The sequence below is a fragment of the Oryza glaberrima genome, chromosome 5 (assembly GCF_000147395.1).
Source record: "Oryza glaberrima chromosome 5, OglaRS2, whole genome shotgun sequence".
In the NCBI taxonomy this organism is placed as follows: Eukaryota; Viridiplantae; Streptophyta; class Magnoliopsida; order Poales; family Poaceae; genus Oryza; species Oryza glaberrima.
In genome coordinates this window covers 18,288,423-18,310,257 of record NC_068330.1, presented here as the reverse complement: position 1 = coordinate 18,310,257, position 21,835 = coordinate 18,288,423, and the positions used below count along the sequence as shown (strand labels likewise).

At 36.7% G+C, this 21,835-nt stretch overlaps 1 protein-coding gene and 1 long non-coding RNA gene across 6 annotated transcripts; one reads left to right on the top strand and one right to left on the bottom strand.

The window, feature by feature from the left end:
* Positions 1-2,387: 2,387 nt before the first annotated feature.
* On the top strand, positions 2,388-14,244 carry LOC127774644 (beta-galactosidase 7). Of its 2 annotated transcripts, XM_052300924.1 has the most exons (19): positions 2,388-2,676; positions 9,711-9,806; positions 9,915-10,027; positions 10,180-10,246; positions 10,350-10,442; positions 10,519-10,662; positions 10,777-10,871; positions 10,963-11,071; positions 11,180-11,264; positions 11,385-11,503; positions 11,585-11,746; positions 11,843-12,027; positions 12,120-12,217; positions 12,448-12,560; positions 12,942-13,049; positions 13,131-13,238; positions 13,315-13,460; positions 13,551-13,860; positions 13,957-14,244. In XM_052300924.1, the coding sequence occupies exons 1-19, from the start codon at positions 2,458-2,460 to the stop codon at positions 14,065-14,067; spliced, it is 2,481 nt and encodes an 826-aa protein (XP_052156884.1). In that variant the 5' UTR covers positions 2,388-2,457; the 3' UTR covers positions 14,068-14,244. The 2 variants fall into 2 exon arrangements, with proteins under 2 accessions (XP_052156884.1, XP_052156883.1); XM_052300923.1 differs by having other exon boundaries at positions 11,585-12,027.
* On the bottom strand, positions 8,825-14,661 carry LOC127774646 (uncharacterized). Of its 4 annotated transcripts, none has more exons than XR_008017801.1 (4): positions 14,264-14,661; positions 10,785-10,967; positions 10,534-10,709; positions 8,825-9,837 (listed from the first exon to the last, which is right to left on the bottom strand). It is a non-coding gene; the product is annotated as an uncharacterized LOC127774646 (long non-coding RNA). The 4 variants fall into 4 exon arrangements; XR_008017800.1 differs by having other exon boundaries at positions 10,785-10,919; XR_008017802.1 differs by having other exon boundaries at positions 10,785-10,840.
* Between the last annotated feature and the right edge of the window lie 7,174 nt (positions 14,662-21,835).

The window sequence follows — 21,835 nt, the reverse complement described above, 5'->3', positions numbered from 1 at the left end:
CTTATAAGGATTAACCGAACAAGTCCTAAGGAAATTTGTGTTTGTGTGTGTTGGGTGTGTAGGCCATGTGGAGAGAAGGGCTCGGTTATTGGTGTTGACAAAAGTTCTGGATCAGAAAAGAGTCGGTGTTAGTTCCGAGGAAATCGGTTTTGAGGAAGATATATTAGTGCACGAGAAAGAGAAGGGCTGTAGGTTACATGTGTAAAAGGTGGGGAATGAGATCCTCTGCATCGAAGAACGAAGAAGAAAATGCAGAGGTGCTACGTTACACTTGCTATTAGCTCATGTTTTTGGACGATAGATCTTCATTGGATGGTCCAAAACAGCATGTTGCACTATAAAGGATATTCAATAGTAAATCAAAGTATTTTTTGAGCTTCATTGATACGTTAAACACGTTACTTTGTTACTTTAAGACTGTGTTTAGATTCAGGGATAAAAATTTTTACCGTATCACATCGAATATACGGATATACATTTGAAGTATTAAACGTAGTCTAATAACCAAACAAATTGCAGAATCCGCCTGTAAACTGCGAGTCGAATTTATTAAGTCTAATTAATCCGTCATTACCAATATTTACTACAACACTACATTGTTAAATCATGAAACAATTAGGCTTAAAAGATTCGTCCTGCAATTTACACTCAATCTGTGTAACAAGTTTTTATTTTTTATATATTTAATACTTTATATATGTGTATAATATTCGATGTGATAGGGTGAAAAAATTTACCATGGGATTTAAACCGGGCCTAAATCACTATAGGGGCCGGTATGTGTTCGGTTGTCCTAGCTACAGCAATCGATGCCGTAGAGGTCTTGTCTTGGGCTCTGTAGCTGCTTGTTGTGTGTACTACATCCAAGCTAAGTCTACTGAACAACCACATCTAATGCAAAACTGAAAGCACCATCTGAATCTGAATAAGGGATGTAACTCATTCTAGTACTGTCTAGATTCGTAGTACTAAAATGAGTCAAATCCCTCTAACATCTCGTATATTATGGGATGTATGAAGTATTTATCGTATGGTTCTTGTGCTCGAAGGTGAGATGAGAAGACGATAACATTGAGATGATTTTTCTCTCGAGAAACATTGAGATGATTAAAAGAGGACTAAAGGATAAGAAGATTATATGTAGGTAAAAAAGAACTTGCAAATTATATATAGGTAGTAGGGAAAAAAAGGAAACCCAATTAATATATATCAACTTCGGATGAAGATTTATAAATAGGATTCATTAAATTGTGGTTTCTTTTATTTTGTGTTGGTGCTTATTAATTTGTGCTTGCCGTTTTTGTTAAATTTCGGTGTGTTCATGTGAACCCTTTGATATGTGGTCGCTTTTGAATGAATTTGTATAATAATTGATTGTAACTTGTTGAGCGAATGTCAAAATTTATTCCATTACAAAGAAAAAAAACTAGGCTGATCGTGAACTGTTGTCTCAAACACTCAGCCACCGAACCGCTTCCAGGCTCACAGATTCTTGGGGGACCATATAAACATGCATCTACAACCACAGATTGTTACGTGCCTGAACGCCGTGCGTGCACGCTTGAAGCCGGCATAATGGCAGCTTTGTAGTGCGTGTATACTAGGTTTCTGCACGGCGGCTATCCTAGCCTGGAGGACCAATGCTTTTGCTGCTTTATTACGGCCTGGAAAATTAAGCCACACACAACGTAATTAACCAGCGGCACAAACTGCCCGTTCGTTCATCGTCATCAATTCATCGCTGATCAATGATCACCGGAAACGGACTCGCACGATCGAGCTGAAAGTTGAGTGCGGTGAAACCTGCAAAGCTGAAGAATTATGTGGTGAAACCTGCACCAGAAAGTCACATGTTAGTTATGCGCTCTGTTCGCTTGAACGGCATGCGTCGAGCTGGAAATTATTACCATAAACATATCGTCCATTTTGTCACATAATGCGCTGAGAAAAGGGGTAATTGTCTGCAACCAAAAGTTGCTTGCTTGATTGGAATATGGAAAAGATTTGGCAAGCTTGCATATACAGCTATAGGCAATATTGAATACGAGGTAAAAGTTTCCCTATCAAACTAATCAATGGATGAGAAGAGGCTTATGATAGTCCATTCTAATTAGTACAGTCCCCTTATACCCTACTAGGAGCTAGATGAGGATCAAGTGGCTCAGTGGTGCACTCTACGTTAAAAAAGGCATGACTATATTGCAGATAACATATCGAGCCAACATCATTAAGGCATCAATACATGGCCCTAATCCCTTTCTCACTTGCATGTCCCTCGATAGATACCCAATTATTCTAGCTACCTACCTATAGCTATATGTCTCTCTATATATGCTGCCATTGTAGATTGCAAGGTTGCATCTAAGTAGAGAGCAGATAGATAGATAGATACTGCAAGAGGAGCCAGCTTGAGAATTGAGATCGATCGACGACGAGACAGCATAGCTAGCCGCCGTCATGGAGGCTGCTGTGCTCGCCGTGGTGTTGTTCATCGGGGTGGCGCTGTGGTCGTCGTCGTCGTCGCCGGCGGCGGCGGCGGCGGGGACGAAGGAGGAATTAGAAGACGGTGATTACCAGCGAGGTGAGGTGACGTATGACGGGAGGGCCCTGATCGTTAACGGCACGAGAGTGATGCTGTTCTCAGGGGAGATACACTACGCCAGAAGCACCCCTGAGGTACGTACGTGATCGCCTCCACTGCATGCCTTGAATCGATTAAGCTACATACATAATTTAGTTTCATATTGGACATTGCTGTTTTTTCTGTATATGTATACTCCTTTTCGTTAATTTTGGTCCGGTGGTTTATGGAGTTGATTTTGAGAGTTTTTCATCGGTTCTTGGCACCTTAGCATACAACATACTTCTTATTAGGAACTCCTTAAAACACATAGTTCTTGGAAAATATAATACTGTTCCTTCCATTCTCGAATAATTGACGTAGATAATATTTAAGTTTAAAATTTGACGGCTTATCTCTTTTCAGAAGAATTATAAAATATATATGTTATATTATCGAAGTTTGTAGTGACAGACGTATGACCATACAACTTTCATTCATCATGATATAATCACATTAATTAACGGTCAAAGTGAAATGGCCGAACACAATTATTCGACAGATGGAGTGGTTGAAAAAAAATCATATAGCCTAAATTTAGTTATCTGAATTCCTATATGATTTCAAAAAATGAAAAAGCTTTAAAAATTGCTGCTTGGATATTACACGGAAAAACTCTTCAGTATAAAACAAGAGGAGGAAATAATTATTTTTCTCCTAAATTCCAAAGAATAGGCCATTTCACATTTTCCATAGGAATTTCGACCTCCTTTGAAATATAGTATAAAACAAGAGGAGGAAAGAATTATTTTTCTCCTAAATTCCAAAGAATAGGCCATTTCACATTTTCCATAGGAATTTCGACCTCCTTTGAAATACCAGGAGTTTTCTCGTTTTCTATGAAATTTCTACCAGGAATAAGCAGCCTTTCTTTGGCCAAAGATGACTACTATCTATGTCCTAAAATATATCTAGTTATAAATCTAAACAAATACTTATCTACATATTTGGGATGGAGATATCACCATCTTTAAACCACATTGTTAAAGAATTGTGCAAGTATATTTTTTCCCTACAATAAAGTTCAGTTATCCAATATTATGTAAAGTATAAAAATACAGTATGCAGCAGTGGAAATATAATATCACACAGTTGTGTCAGGTCTTCTACACTTTCGTTAGTGGCTTGGACTCAAGTGACATTTATGTTGGTGGCTTGGTGCAAGCCTCCTTTTGGCTCAGCACTGTGGTACTAAAAGTAATGTACTCAGGCTGTGTTTAGTTCAGCGCAAAGTTTGGATTTTGGTTGAAATTAGAGATGATGTGACTGAAAAGTTGTGTGTGTATGACAGGTTGATGTGATGGAAAAGGACTGAAGTTTGGATCCAAACTTTATATCTGAACACAGCCTCAAACTACATACGTGTGGTTGGGTTGTCACTGACATTCTCAAACTACAAATTTAGGCTCCCATCGGATGGCCCATTAAACCAAAGAAAAAGCCAAATTTTAAATTTTCAAACTTAATTTTGAGAGTGATTTTGAGATATTTTCAACGTAGTTTCTTTTTCAGCATTGGCTTTTAAATCACTAAAAACACATATATAAAAGTTTTACCTACAATTTTATTTTTATTTTCTAATAAGCCATTTTGGCTTATTAGAAGAAAAAAACGAAACGGGGCCCTAAATGTTAGGATTTGCACCATCGAGTCTATGCAGCGAAAAGCTTATATGCTAGTGACCGGGAAATTTTATGTGTGTTAATTATCGATTAGGATAGTAGTTATATTGCTGGCAGTGGAGCCTGAGTGATCGCTCAATCTGCCCGAGAGCTGGCTGCGTTGTTGCTGGCTGCTACTACACCAATAATAATAATACATGTTCCTTTTTGCATTTAAACTTCAACGAAAAAGGAACATGTCGCAGGGCAAGCATCAGAAGAACACGTCCTTCTTGAATCTTGATCATTCAGTTGGTGATAGACGATATAATTACGATCACCGAAAAGTGGTAGCGTACGTGTTGAGTGTGAACCATTTCGTCCTGGGATCCCAACTGAAAATTGGACATGAGTCGGTGCGTAGAGCAAACACACACAAGTGCAAAATCAATTAGCAGGTACACTGAACAAAGTGCTTTAAATCAATAGCGGTCGCATGCCGTTCGATGTCCTCGCATCACGGTGATTTTCTTACCTACGTTTCGAACCACATGTATACAACGTAATTCGGCGGTGAAAATAGGTCACGTCGTTAGTCAAACGAGGCATATGCATAACAAGTGACCTGAACCAACAACAGTGACCCTCGAAACTACTACTCTGATCTCAGTGATCACTGTAAACTTGAGGTTAATTAGTTCTGCCCTGGGGATGTGTTACCTAAGTTTTACTCTCTCCATTTATTTTATATCATAAGTCGTTTTAATTTTTTTCCTAGTCAAACTTTGCTGTCTAATTAAGTTTACAGAAAAATTTAGTAGTATTTTTAATACAAAACAAATATATTATTAAAATATATTCAATACTAGATTTAATAAAACTAATTTGGTATTCAAAGTGTTGCTATTTTTTCTATAAATTTAGTCAAATATAATAAAGTTTGATTAGGAAAAAAACCAAAATGACTTATAATATAAAATGAAGGAAGTACTCGTCACCCAACTAGCCAAGCATTAGCAAAACATAGCAAATCTTATCACACAAAGTTGCAACTAAGAGACCGATATATACACACACATATTTCCCTCCTCAACTGCCGGTTTCACCCAAAGTCGTCCGTCCATGCCTCCACAAAGGTGGCATGAGAGGTCACGAAAACTGAGAAGAAACTGCAAAAGGCCGGCAAATTCAGTCAGTGATCAGACATGCGGGGAGGCATGGCCATCACGGCGGCGCTCGTCGTCGTCGCGGCGGCGGCGGAGAGCCGGTGGGCGGAGTTGGGAAGGGAGATCACGTACGATGGCCGGGCTCTGGTGGTGAGTGGCGCACGTAGGATGTTCTTCTCCGGCGACATGCACTACGCCAGGAGCACCCCTGAGGTAGCTGCATTTCATCTGCTTTGATGCCAATCTGCTGACAGCATTAGCTCCCGGTTTTCATTTAATTAATTAACGTTCAAGGTGGTCGTGTAGCTAAGTACTTCCTCCATTTCAGATTACAAGACGTCTTGATTTTAGCCAAAGTCAAACTGTTGTAAATTTAACTAAGTTTATAGATAAATATAATAATATTTATAATACTAAAGTAGTTTCATCAAATCAATAATTGAATATATTTTTATAATAAATTTATCTTGGGTTAAAAATGTTATTGGTTTTTTCTATAAATTTGGTTAAAATTAAAGCAGTTTAACTTTAACTAAAGTCAAAACGTCTTAGGGAGTAGTCTTCGTAGAGTTCATAGATGGTCGTGTAGTTTTCAGGGCTAAATTAGGTTCGGCTGTCCAGTTTTTCTTTTTGAAGGGAATTTTTTTAAAGGGAAATGTCACAGTTTTTCTTTGATTGCGATGGAGGTGATGGAGACTTTATGTTTTCTTGTTTTCCTTTTTCTATTCTCGAAAAGAATATATAGCTTATTCACATGAGCCTGTCATAACCTACTCTCAGTGCTTATTGATATGGATGACTGCAACTACTATTTGTTACCTTATTTCGTCCGACCTAAAATAACTCGATTTTTTATTATCTTATTTGTACCAAAATAACTTCTTTTAAGCAATCATAGCATTGGATTTTATAGAAATGAGAGACAAATGCATTAAGGTTTGTTAAGCAGGGACAATTACATTAGGATTTGTTAAAGTGTAAGGCATTCTAGTTTTTTTTTCTTGTATTGGTACGTATGGAATGTGGAATGGATAAAAAATAAAGACATTTTAGGAAGGCGGTAGTACATCCAATAACTCACTGGCAGTTAGTCATAACATATAATTTAGGCCCTGTTTAATTCTCACCCAAAATTTTTTCACCATGTCACATCAAACGTTTGAACACATGTATAAAGTGATAAATATAGGCTAAAAAAACTAATTGCACAGATTACAACTAATTTGTGAGAAGAATCTTTTAAGCCTATTTATTCCATGATTTGACAATGTGGTGCTACAGTAAACATTTACTAATGACGGATTAATTAGACTTAATAAATTCATCTCGCGGTTTACTGATGGATTCTGTAATTAGTTTTTTTTATTAGTGCCCGAACACCCCATGCGACACCCTATATAATACTCGATGTGATATGCCAAAACTTTACACACCGGATCTAAACACCCCCTTACATGACATGTTATCATGGTGTACCAGTTTATATTCATTTTACAAAACACTGACAGTCATGTAGGAGTAGCTCCTAATACAATATTTAATAGTGGCTTCAAGACACACGCAAAGTTTTGTATCACTCTCTGGGTTCTCAATATATAGGCCTATACAGGTGTCAGGATTTAGGACCAAAATTGTTCAACTGCAAATGTCTCCGTCATCTTAATCGGATTTGCTAGTAAGTTTGCGCAAGCTTTTTTCCTTCCCTAGCTTCCGAATTTTCAGTCGTACGATGTTATGTCAAGATTCGTGCTACACTAGTTACATATAAGTTAAATTATAGTTACAACTAGTTATAATAATTTTAACTCATTGTAACTACATTACAACTTTATATAATTTAGGTATAAAATGTTGCCTATATTTTTATACTTATATATAAGTTATAGTATAATTATGATGGAATTATATTATATAGTTACATTTGAAATTTTTCCATTTTAAAAAACTCGCGAGAAGAGTCCAGAGTCTATATAGAAATATAATTTATAAATAACTAAAATTAAAAATTTAAAAAATAATAATGGAAAAAAAGTCTAGAATCAATATAGGAATACAAATTACAAATAATAGAAATTTTAAGTTAGAAAATAAGGAATATTGAAACAAGAGTTTAGAGTTCATATAAAAATACAATTTACAAATAACTAAAATCCAAAATTAAGAAAAAAGAATATTGGAGGAGGAGTTTAGAGTCCATATAGAAATAAAATTTATAAATAACAAAAATTCGAAATTAAAAAATAGGGAATAGTTAAAGAGGAGTTTAGAGTCCCATATAGAAATAACTAAAACCAAAAATTTTAAAAAGAAATTGATAACTATCACGTATATCCAATACAAATGAATATTACACATTGGTTAGTTTGGTCAAGTTAGTACAAAATTTAAAATTATGTTATCATTTTAATATAGTTTAACAATAAAATATGAAAATATTTAAGCTATTATATGAGAAAAAATATAATTGTACTAGCCGTGCAATCTGCGAGAGCCACCGTACTAGTTCATTATATTTTAGCCTTAAAAAATGGAAAATCTGATAATTTTAAGGGTATAACGTATATCCAATACAAATGAATATCACACATTGGTTAGTTTGGTCAAGTTAGTACAAAATTTAAAATTATGTTATCATTTTAATATAGTTTAACAATAAAATATGAAAATATTTAAGCTATTATATGAGAAAAAATATAATTGCACTAGCCGTGCAATCTGCGAGGGCCACATACTAGTTCATTATATTTTAGCCTTAAAAAATGGAAAATCTGATAATTTTAAGGGTATAAATTTGTTAGAATTTTACCTTTTCCCCCTCCATACATATATATATATATATATATATATATATATATATATATATATATATATATATATATAATGAATTTAAACACGAGACTTTATACATAAGTGGAATATTATTGAAAGTTCACGTACAAAATTTTCTCGAATTTTCAATAACACTTGTAAATTGGTTTGTATACCTTAAATTTGGCAAATTTTGCTACGGGATATTTAAAGTTTGTGTAATTTGCTTATGGACATCGAGAAAATGTGTTACGTCTAAAAGATACCCTAAAAACCTGTTAATTTGCTAGCGAACACTTCTGACTCAATTGAAAAGATAAATTTTAAGAAAGACGAGGATGCCCTTAGGACCACATGCTTCAAACATAATGTTAGAGTGATAATTTAGAAATCATGCAACTCTAAATTCACCATCACCCAAAGTAAATCACTAGCATACGTTGTACTCCATCTTCACTCCAATCTCAAAAGCTTTTAACCCTAAGGGTATTCTTGTCTTTTTGAAGAATTTTTCTCCAATTAAACCGGAAGTGCCTTTCAGCAAATTACCAATTTTTCACAATATGTTTTAGCCGTGATACAGTTTTTAGATGTCTACCAGCAAATTACATAAATTCTGAGTGTCATGTAGCAAATTTTACCCTGAAATTTATATGCACAAGATACATTCATCACACTTGTAGTGCAACTAGGTGCTGCTATCGTTGTCATCTATATTTTCTAAGTGAATTTGGTGATGAAAATCGAAAGGAAAAGGGAGAATTAAAGAGTTTACAACACTATACTTCTCAATTTTTAAGCATGCATGACCTTACAGAAAACAAAAGAGAAACATACATGAACTTGTTCTGAGGAACGATTCCTAACAAGTTAACAAATTTTCCTTTTTGCGAGGAACGAAGTCAATAACTTGAATGCTACTTCACCCTTGTGCACGTTTATGTCACAACTATAATCTGTGGCTTTGTGCCTTGCCTTCCACATATCCTTCGTATTATCTCTTCTATTAAAAGAATTTTTTGGTTTATAAATATATAGTCCCGGCCCCTTGGTAAGACATCAATTTTCCACAGCTTGAGCCATCAGGGGAAAAATATTAGACCTGTGATTTCCAAAAGGTGTAATATCTACGAACAAAGGGAATCTTAAATTGACGAGGATGAATAGATATTGGTTTCCTCTTTTCAGATAACTAACAGCTTAATAGATATTGGTTTCCTCTTTCCAGAGAAGTAGCAGTTTTGAGACATGCATCTATTTCCCAGAATTACATTCTAGCTCAGCGTGTTATATAAAGTGGAAAGCACAAATAATTACACTCAGCGTTTGAGTCATCAAAAACATGCACCCTATATAGCCTAAAGGTCTGGTTATTTGGGACAATTTTCAAGCAACAATCACTATGAACTTCGATAGCATTTCCGGCTTTCCTTGGAGCAATTCTCTGGTTTGCCAAGCTTTCCAATTCATCACATAAATCATTTATTAGGATGTTTGTGCACAATAAATTGGCAGATGTGGCCAAAACTCATAGCAAAAGCAAAGAACGGTGGCCTCGATGTGATACAAACCTATGTCTTCTGGAACGTTCACGAGCCTATCCAGGGTCAGGTATTCACTCTTTCCAGTCTGATATGCTTGTCTGTCAAAAGAGCATTGAAGATATTCAGTAAAAGAATTTCCATAACTAAGATATGCTTAAATGTACCATTGTAACAGTATAACTTTGAGGGAAGATATGATCTTGTAAAATTCATCAGAGAAATTCAAGCTCAAGGGCTTTATGTAAGCCTCAGGATTGGTCCCTTCGTAGAAGCAGAATGGAAGTACGGGTATGAATGAATTGAAATATTTTCCTATGCAGATAACAGGTTATCTTTTGAGAAATGCTCTGGTATATAGAACTCAAGGAAGCAATATGTTCAAATCAGAGTACAAGTTCTCATCTTTCATAAACTACCTTAACAATTCTTTGTTAGTACAGAGGGTTTCCATTTTGGCTACATGATGTTCCCAGCATTACCTTCCGAAGTGACAATGAACCCTTTAAAGTAAGTGCATACAAGATATGATTCTTCAATCCCATAATCTTAAAACTGTTTCCATTTTCCAGTCATGCACACCGCAATAAGTTACATGTTTTTATCCATGCAGCAACACATGCAAAATTTTGTCACAAAGATAGTAACCATGATGAAACATGAAGGGCTTTATTACCCACAAGGAGGCCCCATCATCATTTCTCAGGTTAGAAATGTTAAGTTGAATTAATAGTTGCATCAAGTTGTTTTATTTACATCTAACTACATCAATTGACATGTAGATTGAGAATGAATACCAGATGATTGAGCCTGCATTTGGCGCAAGTGGACCACGTTATGTCCGTTGGGCAGCTGCAATGGCTGTTGGTCTCCAAACAGGTGTTCCATGGATGATGTGCAAGCAGAATGATGCTCCAGATCCAGTTGTTAGTGTCATGCTTACAGCAATTCACATGATTTTCCACATGGCTACCTGAAAATATTAAACATACTGTCTTTTTTTTTTAAAAGAAATAAACCCATGACAAGTTCATTTTTAGATTAATACCTGTAATGGGCTCATTTGCGGAGAAACATTTGTTGGACCAAACTCACCTAACAAGCCTGCATTGTGGACAGAAAATTGGACATCTCGGTATGTTGAAATGGCACTTGTCCTTTGATTTCCATATATCTTATTGTTCTGATGGAATAAGGTCTAACGGTCAAAATAACTCTGCATTCAGCTACCCTATATATGGTAATGATACAAAATTGAGAGCTCCAGAAGATATTGCGTTTGCAGTTGCACTTTTTATAGCAAGGAAGAAAGGTAGCTTTGTGAGCTACTACATGGTATGGACTTTAGAGGAAACACACTGAACATTTTCCAATGCTACATTTCGGCAGAAAAAAAGTACAACCTTCAAATGTTTCATTGTTGATGACGAATTTATGATGCAGTACCATGGAGGGACAAACTTTGGGAGGTTTGCTGCTTCATATGTAACAACAAGCTACTATGATGGAGCTCCTCTTGATGAATATGGTAAATCCTTTTTATGCAAAACAAATCATGCTAAATACATTTACCAATATACTAACAGTTAACAATAATTATATTTTCCCCACGAAAGAATATTATATTTTAACTTTCTTGTTTCTTAAGGTCTAATATGGCAACCTACATGGGGTCATCTTAGAGAATTGCATTGTGCAGTAAAGCAATCATCAGAACCATTACTATTTGGGAGCTACTCCAATTTTTCATTAGGCCAACAACAAGAGGTGAAATTACTGAAAGAACTATGGTTCTTATTTTTGAATAAAGTTCCACAAGACAAGCACATAATTTAGGATGTACTCTAGGCACATGTTTTTGAAACAGATTTCAAGTGTGTGGCTTTTCTAGTAAACTTCGATCAGCATAACACACCAAAGGTAGAATTCCGTAATATATCTCTGGAGCTGGCCCCTAAGTCCATCAGTGTTCTCTCAGATTGCAGAAATGTAGTTTTTGAAACAGCCAAGGTGAGTGATCTACTAAGGAATATACTCTGTTTTTTAATTACATGTAAATACAAACACATCCCCTCATGTTCATTTATTTATTTGTTTTCATCACAGGTAAATGCTCAGCATGGTTCAAGAACAGCTAATGCAGTACAGTCTCTCAATGACATTAATAATTGGAAGGCATTCATAGAGCCAGTTCCTCAAGACTTGAGCAAGTCTACGTACACTGGAAACCAACTATTTGAACAGCTCACAACAACTAAAGATGAGACAGATTATCTCTGGTACATTGTCAGGTAAATGAGCTTCGAAGTTAGTGTTCATGATCTACTTTTACTTGTCTTCAATCATTATAACTATATGACAAGAGAAATTCACTCAAATGCAGCTACAAAAATAGAGCAAGTGATGGCAACCAGATTGCCCGTCTCTATGTCAAGTCACTAGCACATATATTGCATGCTTTTGTCAACAATGAATATGTAGGTAAGTATCCTATTAGATAAATGTCGTCCCCCAAGTTTCTGAATATATACTTTTATGAAAATTAACACCAATAACTAGACAATATATTGCCATGAACTAAATGTGCACTATTTTTGTCTCTCAGATAATGGTATTTTCTCCATTATATTTTACATATGATACGTTACATTGCTCCTATCAGAATTCACTTTTATCTAATGTTGAATAATTGCCCTCAATAATTTGGTTAGGGAGTGTACACGGCAGTCATGATGGACCTCGCAATATAGTGCTCAACACGCACATGTCTCTTAAGGAAGGAGATAACACCATATCATTGCTTAGTGTAATGGTTGGATCACCGGTAAGAACCCTGCAATCTGTCATGGTAATTTAAAAAATGTTGCAGAAACTATGATGGAGGAAGCCATTATGTTCAGATAAACAGGGCCTTCAACAAATGAGAAAGTTGTGCTGGTGTGATATGTATATATTTATATGCAAGTTGCACTCAGAGTAAATTGAGTAAGGGTGTGTTTGGTTGGGTGGATGGGAGATGGCTGCCTGGTTTTTTGATGTGTTTTGTTTGTGGGCACATGGGTGTTAACACTTCTTGATTCAATAATTTTCACAACATAAACCCCTGAGCCTGAGTACCATAAATTTGTATAATAAATATTCACTCTCTTACTTAGTGAGCTACCTAGTCATCCATGAAAGTTAAGCTTTATCTGCTAATTGGAAGGATTCTGGCGCCTACATGGAAAGAAGAACATTTGGGATTCAGACAGTGGGTATACAGCAGGGACAACAGCCAATGCATCTCCTCAACAACGACCTATGGGGATACCAAGTAAATAAGTCAATCCATTTGGAATTTAAACAAAAAGTGCAATATCACAAGCTCAATCCTGTGCTGAAATATTAATTGCAGGTTGGCTTATTTGGAGAAAAGGATAGTATCTACACGCAAGAAGGAACAAACAGTGTTCGATGGATGGATATCAACAATTTGATATATCATCCGCTTACTTGGTATAAGGTAAAGAAAATAGAAAACTCGATTTCCTCTTTATAACATTAAACTACACCTTAACATCGTTTATTTTGTGATCTAGACAACCTTTTCCACACCACCGGGCAATGATGCAGTGACACTAAACCTTACTAGCATGGGAAAGGGCGAAGTATGGGTCAACGGAGAGAGCATTGGACGGTATTGGGTCTCCTTCAAGGGTCCAAGTGGGCAGCCCTCTCAATCACTGTAAGTAGAGCCTCTGCCTCTCAGCACAAAGTTCTTGTGTATTCACTATAACCTTAGGAACAAAATCATCGTCGCAATGCATTTCTGAAGATATCACATACCACGAGGCTTCCTGACACCTAAAGACAATCTCCTCGTCCTTGTTGAGGAAATGGGAGGCGACCCGCTACAGATTACCGTGAATACAATGTCTGTCACAACAGTATGTGGAAATGTCGATGAGTTCTCCGTCCCCCCTCTCCAGTCTAGAGGAAAGGTTCCAAAAGTGCGAATCTGGTGCCAGGGAGGCAAACGTATCTCATCAATTGAGTTTGCAAGTTACGGGAACCCCGTGGGAGACTGCCGAAGCTTTAGAATTGGAAGTTGCCATGCAGAATCATCAGAATCCGTCGTAAAGCAGGTATAGAAATACAACCCTCTTATCACTTGTAAACTATATACACAAGGTTATAATGTGCTCTCTAATTAGCAATTTAACTGTTTGTTTCTTTCTCAGTCTTGCATAGGCAGGAGGGAATGTTCTATTCCCGTAATGGCAGCCAAGTTTGGAGGTGACCCGTGCCCCGGGATCCAAAAAAGTCTTCTAGTTGTGGCGGATTGCAGGTGATGCAACACAGGAAACTAATCATGGGGAATCGCAATATCAATATAGGAGAAGCAAAATCAAAATAAGCAATCCTACTATTCTTGATCAAGCTGGGAATAAAATTGAGGCGTAATCGCCTCTCATGTAAATTCTTCTGTAAATTGATTGTATGTGAAATATAAGTACCATTATTTTCAAGAGCAGTTCTGTGCGATACCTTCGTTCAGATGACTGCAACTCTGAATATTCTGAACTTCTGAAACTCTCAACACCAACTCGATGCCGCTCGGATTCGGGACTCCTGCGCCCCACCGCGTAGCAATGCTGATCTTGCTCCCCTCCCTCCGTCTCTTCCGGGCGCGAGGAGAGCTCGTCGCAGCCTCTCACTGGTGGTGGTGGCGGCGGCGGCATTCGGGAGGGGAACTCGAGCAGTAGGTCACACTGACTCTAGCGTAATCGCGGAGCTCCCCCTGCGTGGAGGGAAGGGGCGGCCGGTGTTTGAATCAGCGTGTAGGGAAGATTCTGGTTGGACGACGGCGGCGGCGGCGGCGGCGGGTTTGGCGTTTCCCCGGCTGCGGCACGGCCGTGTGCCGTTGGTGTGGCTCAATTTGCAAAACAATCCATCTTGCGCCGCTGTAAATTGCAGTATTTGGGGGTATTTGCAAATTTGCAACTGTTTTTCAATTTTGCGATGATGCCAATCAAATGATAGTTTTAGTGATATTTTTTAATTTTTATAGCAGTCTTGCAATAGTAACATAGCCTATGCACACAAGTTTCTCGTACACACTCCATACACACTAACTAACAAATGTCACGAAAAATTTTTAAAAAAATTGGACATTTCTCTACTACTTAAAAAGAGATGTTTCCTTCGTCCGTCAAAAAAAATAGCAAAAAAAAAAAGTCCGACTCCCTTCAAAACAAAATAAATAGCGAAAAAAATAAAAAAAAAGTCCGACTCTCTCTCAGGTCTGACTCCCACCAAAACAAAATAAATAGTGAAAAAAGTAAAAAAAAATGTCCGACTCTCTCTCAGAAAAAAAAAGTCCGACTCTAAGATCCAATTCCCCCTTAAAAAGGAAAATAAACACACCCCTCCTCTTGGTCTCGGTTTGAGTCCGAGATCCCAGGAACACTCCTCTCGGTTTCAATCTATACCATGATATCCCATACATCTTGGTAAAAAAAATTGATGTGCCGGATTGAAGATCTGTTTGCAAAAACGAAACCTACCGGTCGAGAGCATTCCATTTTTATATGATTTTAATTTTTGGGTTTGTACTTTTCTATGTGAGTCCCTGTAATTTTTATATTTACATTTGAGTCCCTATAATCTTGCAATAATATACTTGAGATCTTTTTTTAAGAAAAAATAATAAAAGGGAGAGAACAAGGGCATAAAGGTGCATAAAAAGAAAAAGAAAAACTGCAAAAAAAAAGAAAAAAAAGGAAAAAAAAAAAAAGAAAAACAACAACAATAAAATTTTGTTTCCTCTAAGTGGCAAAAAAAACCGTAGATCCGATTCCTATAAAAGGCAAAAAAAAGTGGTGAAAAATAAATGCTAGATCCGATTCCTTTAAAACGGAAAAATAAAGTCTTATTCCTATAAAGGCGAAAAAAATCTGAAAAAACATCTAAAGAAATTCGTCCGATTCCCTAATAAAGTGGCGAAAAAATGGTTCGTAAAAAATAAAAAATGCACGCGAGAAAAAAAAAGAAAGGGCGAAACAAATTCCGATTTCTAATCAGTACATATCTCTTCTCTATCTCTAATCTAATCTAACTATTTAAAAAGAGAAAATTCATGAGAAAAATAAAAACGGTTCAAAAAAATGCGTGAGAAAAAAGCGCAAAAAAATTGCTAAAAAGGTTTTCCATCTTCCATAAAAAAACATGCGAGAAATATTATTTCCATCGTCGGTAAATTTTTTAAAAAACATGCAAGGAAAAAATGTAAGAAAAAATGCGCCATTTCTAAAAAATGATTTGAAAAAACCGCGCAAGAAAAAACACCGTCTATTAAAAAATAAATTGCTCTGAAAAAACTGTCAGTAAAAAACGCTAAATTGATGGACGCTTGAGTCGGATAGGATCCATAGATTTTTTGCCATCTATTACACGGCTTTTATTTCGTCATATATTCTCATGTATTGGAAAAAAAAAGCAAAAAAAGAACACTAAAAAAACAAGCAAAAAACGTGTGAGAAAAGAAAAGGCAAAAAAGGGAGAAAAATATGGTTTTCGTTGTCAGTAAAAAAAACAAAAAAAACATGCTAAGAAGAAACTGTTAGAAAGAAATGCGCCATTTATAAAAAAACAAGCCGCTCATTAAAATACAAACATTATCATTGACATAATTATGTATGAAAAACGTATATTATCATTAGAATTTATTCACCCGTTGCAACGTACGGGTATTTTTGCTAGTAATAAAAAATATTCAAACCAGTATAAAATTTGCAATTATACTAATCTCTTGCGTTATGCACCTGTCCTGAATTTTTAGAAAGACCATTACTATGTTTAGAATAGTCCCTTATTTACTAGTTAATCCGATATCTATGATCTACTGGTAGATTTTAAGTAAAATTACGTCCACGGTATATAAACTTGGTAAGTGGGTGCGATACAGTGTAACAATTTGAAAAATAAGCATGCAGATGAATAACTTGGCTAGTACATACATTCTGATTAAAAGATCAATATTCCACACCACACTTTTTAAGCCATGTAAAAAAAACAGCTACTTGTTGTCAACAATCTAATAAGTGTAATGATTGTCAGAAAAAAATAATGATCAAGATGTGCCGTATTTGCTTGGTTATAATAATAACCTGCTGGTTTGAAATCAAGAAATTCCATGATTATCAAAACCAAGTGCATACAAACTAACATAATCTCCAAGCGATTCAACTAATCAAACATATTCAATTGTCTCTGGTGACAAAGAGTGCAAACCATACTTATGGCCAATAATCTACTCCATCCGTTTCATATTATAAGTCGTTTGATTGTTTTTCTTAGTTAAACTTTTTTAAATTTGACCAAGTTTGTAGAAGAATATATTAATATTTTAAATACAAATCAAACATATTATCAAAATATATTTAATGTTAAATTCAATTAAACTAATTAGGTGTAGTAGATGTTGCTAATTTTCTCTTTAAATTTAATCAAACCTAAAGATTTTTTATTAAAAAAAGGGAGAATAGCCAACATGATCCTTGAAGTTTTGCTCCATGATCAATTTGGTCCCTAACTTTTTATATTGTCCAAACGAGTTCTTATAATTTGTCATGTGGGCTAATATAGTCCTTAGGCCCACTTAAATTGCCACATGAGCATGCCATGTTATGCTCTCATGCAAAATATACGGTAAAATGTCCAATTTACCCTTCCATGTACCATAAAAAATAATGAAAAGAATTTACAAACTTTATTCAATGTGACTGGATATATGGAAACTTTTTTCACTGGATTATGCTAATACAAAGTTAAATTAGCTACAACCACTAAATATATAATTATCATGCCAAATAAATTTCATGTAAGTAGTTGCATTTCAATGTTAAAACTCTAACGGATATTTAATATGCAGGATCACCTACTTCTTTATTATTATTATTTTTCTCCTTTTCTTTCTCTCTTTTTTCCCTACGACGATATGTGTAAGGGCAAATTGGGTATGTCATCATATATTTGCATTGGAAGATGATATGGCATGTCCACGTGGCAATTTTCGATGGGCCAAGGACTGTATATGTCCACATGATAAAGTTTAAGGGCTTGCTTGGACAATTTGAAAGGCCAGTGACTAAAATGATCTCAGAGCGAAACTTCAGAGACCATAGTGGCTATTCTCCCTTAAAAAAAAGTCAAACGACTTATAATATAAAATGGAGGGAGTAGCAGTTATGCTTATAATAGAACCAATAAAATAGGTTGAATCGTACGTATGTAACAAATGTTTTTATCAAAATGCACTTAATTGCCAAGTTCATGTACAAGCCTGAACATTTTTTAAGTTGTTACACTAATCGCGTTCACCTACCAATTTTTTTATACTACTAATGCAATTTACTCTAGATTTTATAAACGGATTAGCCCCAAATACGTTTGCAAAATATTTGCCGACTTTTTACATGGCCACATCGCCGCCGCCTCCGTCCTTCCTGCCGCCGCTCCGGCGAAGCCGTCTTTTCGTCATCTCGTTGAGCGACCACGCCACGCCTTTGCCGGTTCCTGGATCGTGGCTAGGCGCAACTGAGGCTCGTGGTACTGGTTGCTCCGCCGTCGACGGCGAGCCTGACAAGGTGGCGGGCCGGCCGGTGGGGATGGATCACTCCGACGGCTAGCGGAAGGCGCCGCCAGATTGCGGGCCAATTCAGCTCGATGAGGCGGGGGCTCCCGGCGCAGAGGTTATCTATCTTGTCTGCATTTTCGTGGCAGTGCTCATCCTGCAGGTTAACTCAGAACTCCACTTGGGTTTTGGACGATTTCGTGCAGATTTTTGTCGGAAAGCAAGTGGCAGCATCTGATTGCATCGAGTGTTCAATACGATTGCCTCGTGTATTCCCCCTAACACATACAGGTCAGCAGCAAGGGTGAACTGAAACGCCCTTATCTCCTCTCTTTTCATCTTATTTTATTTTCGTCAGAGAAGATGTAGCGCAACGCAAAGAAAATTGGTAGATTAAAATACAGAATTACTTCCTCTATTTTATAATGTAAGATTTTCTAGCACTGCTCACATATATGGTCTAGATTCATTAACATCTATATGAATATAGGCAGTGCCAGAAAGTCTAACATCATGAAACGAAGGGATGATGAGTTAAAAAGAATTTAATTTGGATTATTGCTTGATTTTGTTGTACAACATGCATGACTGTACATGAGGCAACCCGTTCCTTATAAAAATCATTCTTTTTAGCAATGACTTGTGTACGCTAACTGTCTCGAAGGTTCAAACTTTTGTTGATAATGTTTCAGAAATTTCTTTTGATGAAAAAGTTGCTCAGCTGGATTTCTTCATTTTTCACCATCTGCCGACACTTTAGATACATGAACATATCATAGGTCTTAATTCAACGGCTCACAATCAAAGATTGCTGCTCCAATAACGATCTTATTTCAGAGGTCGTATCTTGAGGTTACATCAGGTCGTTTCACTGATGTTAACAAGTAACAAAGACACCTTGGAACAGAAAAACAAATTGGACATAAGAAAATAAAACCAATTCAAGAGACAGGGAAAAAAAAAATCCAGGGCCACTCCTCCTCACTCCACTCAATTAATTAATTACCTGGGAATTGATAGTGCCATGATTTTGACTGCAGGAGCGTGCCAAAACTGTCATCACATTCCCCCTCATCTGTATTAGTTTTCAGAATGATGTAATCTGTCGTCTAATCCGGTTCTTGCTGGCCTGCATCATTGTCAAGTGACAATAATTAAATTGGTATTTACTACTCTATTATTTCCTCTAAGAGTCAAGGACAAAATGGGAGACATCATTCAAATGAGCGAATCCTAATCTCATATCTAGGAGAAGAGAGCGAAGCAGAGAAGAGAATATCTCAGGCCTTATGAATAAGCAAGACTGCAGGAGCCTTAAATTTCATAAGGTAAAACCTAAAAGTTGATTTGTGTTACTTAAGCAGTTAAACCTATATGCTATCTTAGGAGTCTATTTTTGTTTTTCTCAGTTATGTGTATATTAAGTTATCAACTGCCAATGGAGTAGGTTCCTTCTGCTTTTTGAAATGCGTTTGCAGCCATATTTCCTTATGTTGGTTGTACAAATTGGCTCCAGGAGGATAAGCTCGACGTGTAAGCTGACTACACCTGATGGATCTGGATCAAGAAATTAAAACTTGTATAACTCATTGTGATTACATGATTCCAATTTGGCATTCTTGTCAGCCTAAAGTGACCCCCTACCTACAAGCAGTGGCCTTTCTCGGCCTCTCTTTAATTGTCATTATCATGTTGCTCTCTCTGACCACAACATCTAAAAATTTCAATTTCGAGACATAAAACAAGATTCCAAGTTCGGAACTGTAGGGGCGCATTCTTTTATAATTGGCACTATCTTGCTGCCCTATGTGAAACCCTTTCTTTTTTGCAACTTATTTTGATGGAGAACAGTTGATGGAAATGGACCAGCCAAGCTATCAGAACAGCTGAGAAGGATCAGAATTGCTCCCAGTTATCACTTCAGGAGTTCAGGTGGGTATTTATTTTCTTCCCCTGTTACTTCTCCACTTTCGGCGTTCATGCTTGAATCATAAATGAACATTGCAAAAGTGCAGAAGTTACTGGCAATTCAATAGGGACAAATGTACAATCTACAGTTTTCACATACTTAAATGCATCCAAATTTGCACTAGGACAATGTTGATTCTTGGACAACAATAGTGAATCAATAACTAATGTAACTGTGGTTGGCTTGATGATTTAGATCCAAAACAAAACCGTCTACGAACACAATCAATATGGCTAGCTATTGTACATGTCAGTACGGATGGGAAGAACAATTCCCAACTGTTTGCCTCACGTACGATTAATATTATTTTTCATAGCAGATAAACCATGACCACAAGAACACGGTTCCTAATCAAGTTGGCCAGTGGCCACCATGCCTCGTTGCTGCCTAATTTTACTGCAGAGTCTGGATGCATTGCATGCCCATATATACTTGCTGGATAGCTTCAGCAGCTAAATACCTGAAAGTACATCATTGCAAATGGACAGCATCACAACTGTTCTTGCATGTACGGCCTCGATCAGCACATTCACGGCCGTGGTTAACTCGATTGATCACGGACTGGATATATCTCATCATCCATTGATTTGATTCTGTCATGTTTTGCAACCCTTCTCTGTTTTACTGAGGGGGTTTTGACACCATCTGATCTGGCCTTGTTGGAGAATCTTTTGTTGCATTTAGGTCCAGATGGCTTCAACATGTACTAGATCTATATGCTCTTTGTGGAGTAAATGGAAGCAGTTAAAAAAGCAAGCAGTGCATGCAGCCAATGTTAGTAGCATGAGTCACTACACTTGGGAGGCTTTTGTGGTGATCTCCACAATGGCAGAAACACATGAGAGGGCCCCTACCTGCCTCACTACTCACCTGTGATTGTTCTTTCCCACACTAATGATATCTCAACCAATTCTTGGAAAGTTGGAGGAACATTTGCTCCTAGGCCCCCATCCTCCCAAAAGTTGGAATCATCACATTGAGTGTGCAAATGCAGTGCTACAAATCTCACATTTTCAGGTAATAAATTCACAGTGCTACCCTACCATGTGTTTCTTTCATGAGCGTTGGATCAGAAATGAAGAACTTGCATATCTAGGATTATCTGGTACGGTGGCACTATTTCGGATACTACAAAATTGGTGATATTGCTCTAGATGAGTTCTGGGACAGAATGTGTGGGTGTAGGACCATGAGGCCCTCAGTTTTGAACTTTTGATGATCTGATCTATTCATCCATAATAGGTAAGAAGAAACCTTTAAAATGAGAGAAGAGCATTATTGTTACACTCAATGTAAAATATCAACAAACTGATCATATGCGCAAAACGATATGATTTTGAGGTAGTTTTACCGTTCACAAATAGGTACCAAGAAGTAGCATAGTTACCTCTCAGTGTCTCTTAATTAAGATCCCAAAAAAATATCTCAAAAAATGGTGCCTGAGGTGGCACCAAAAAGTTATCAAATTTTATTATAGAAAATATGATACCTCTAATGACTACTCAATGACCATAAA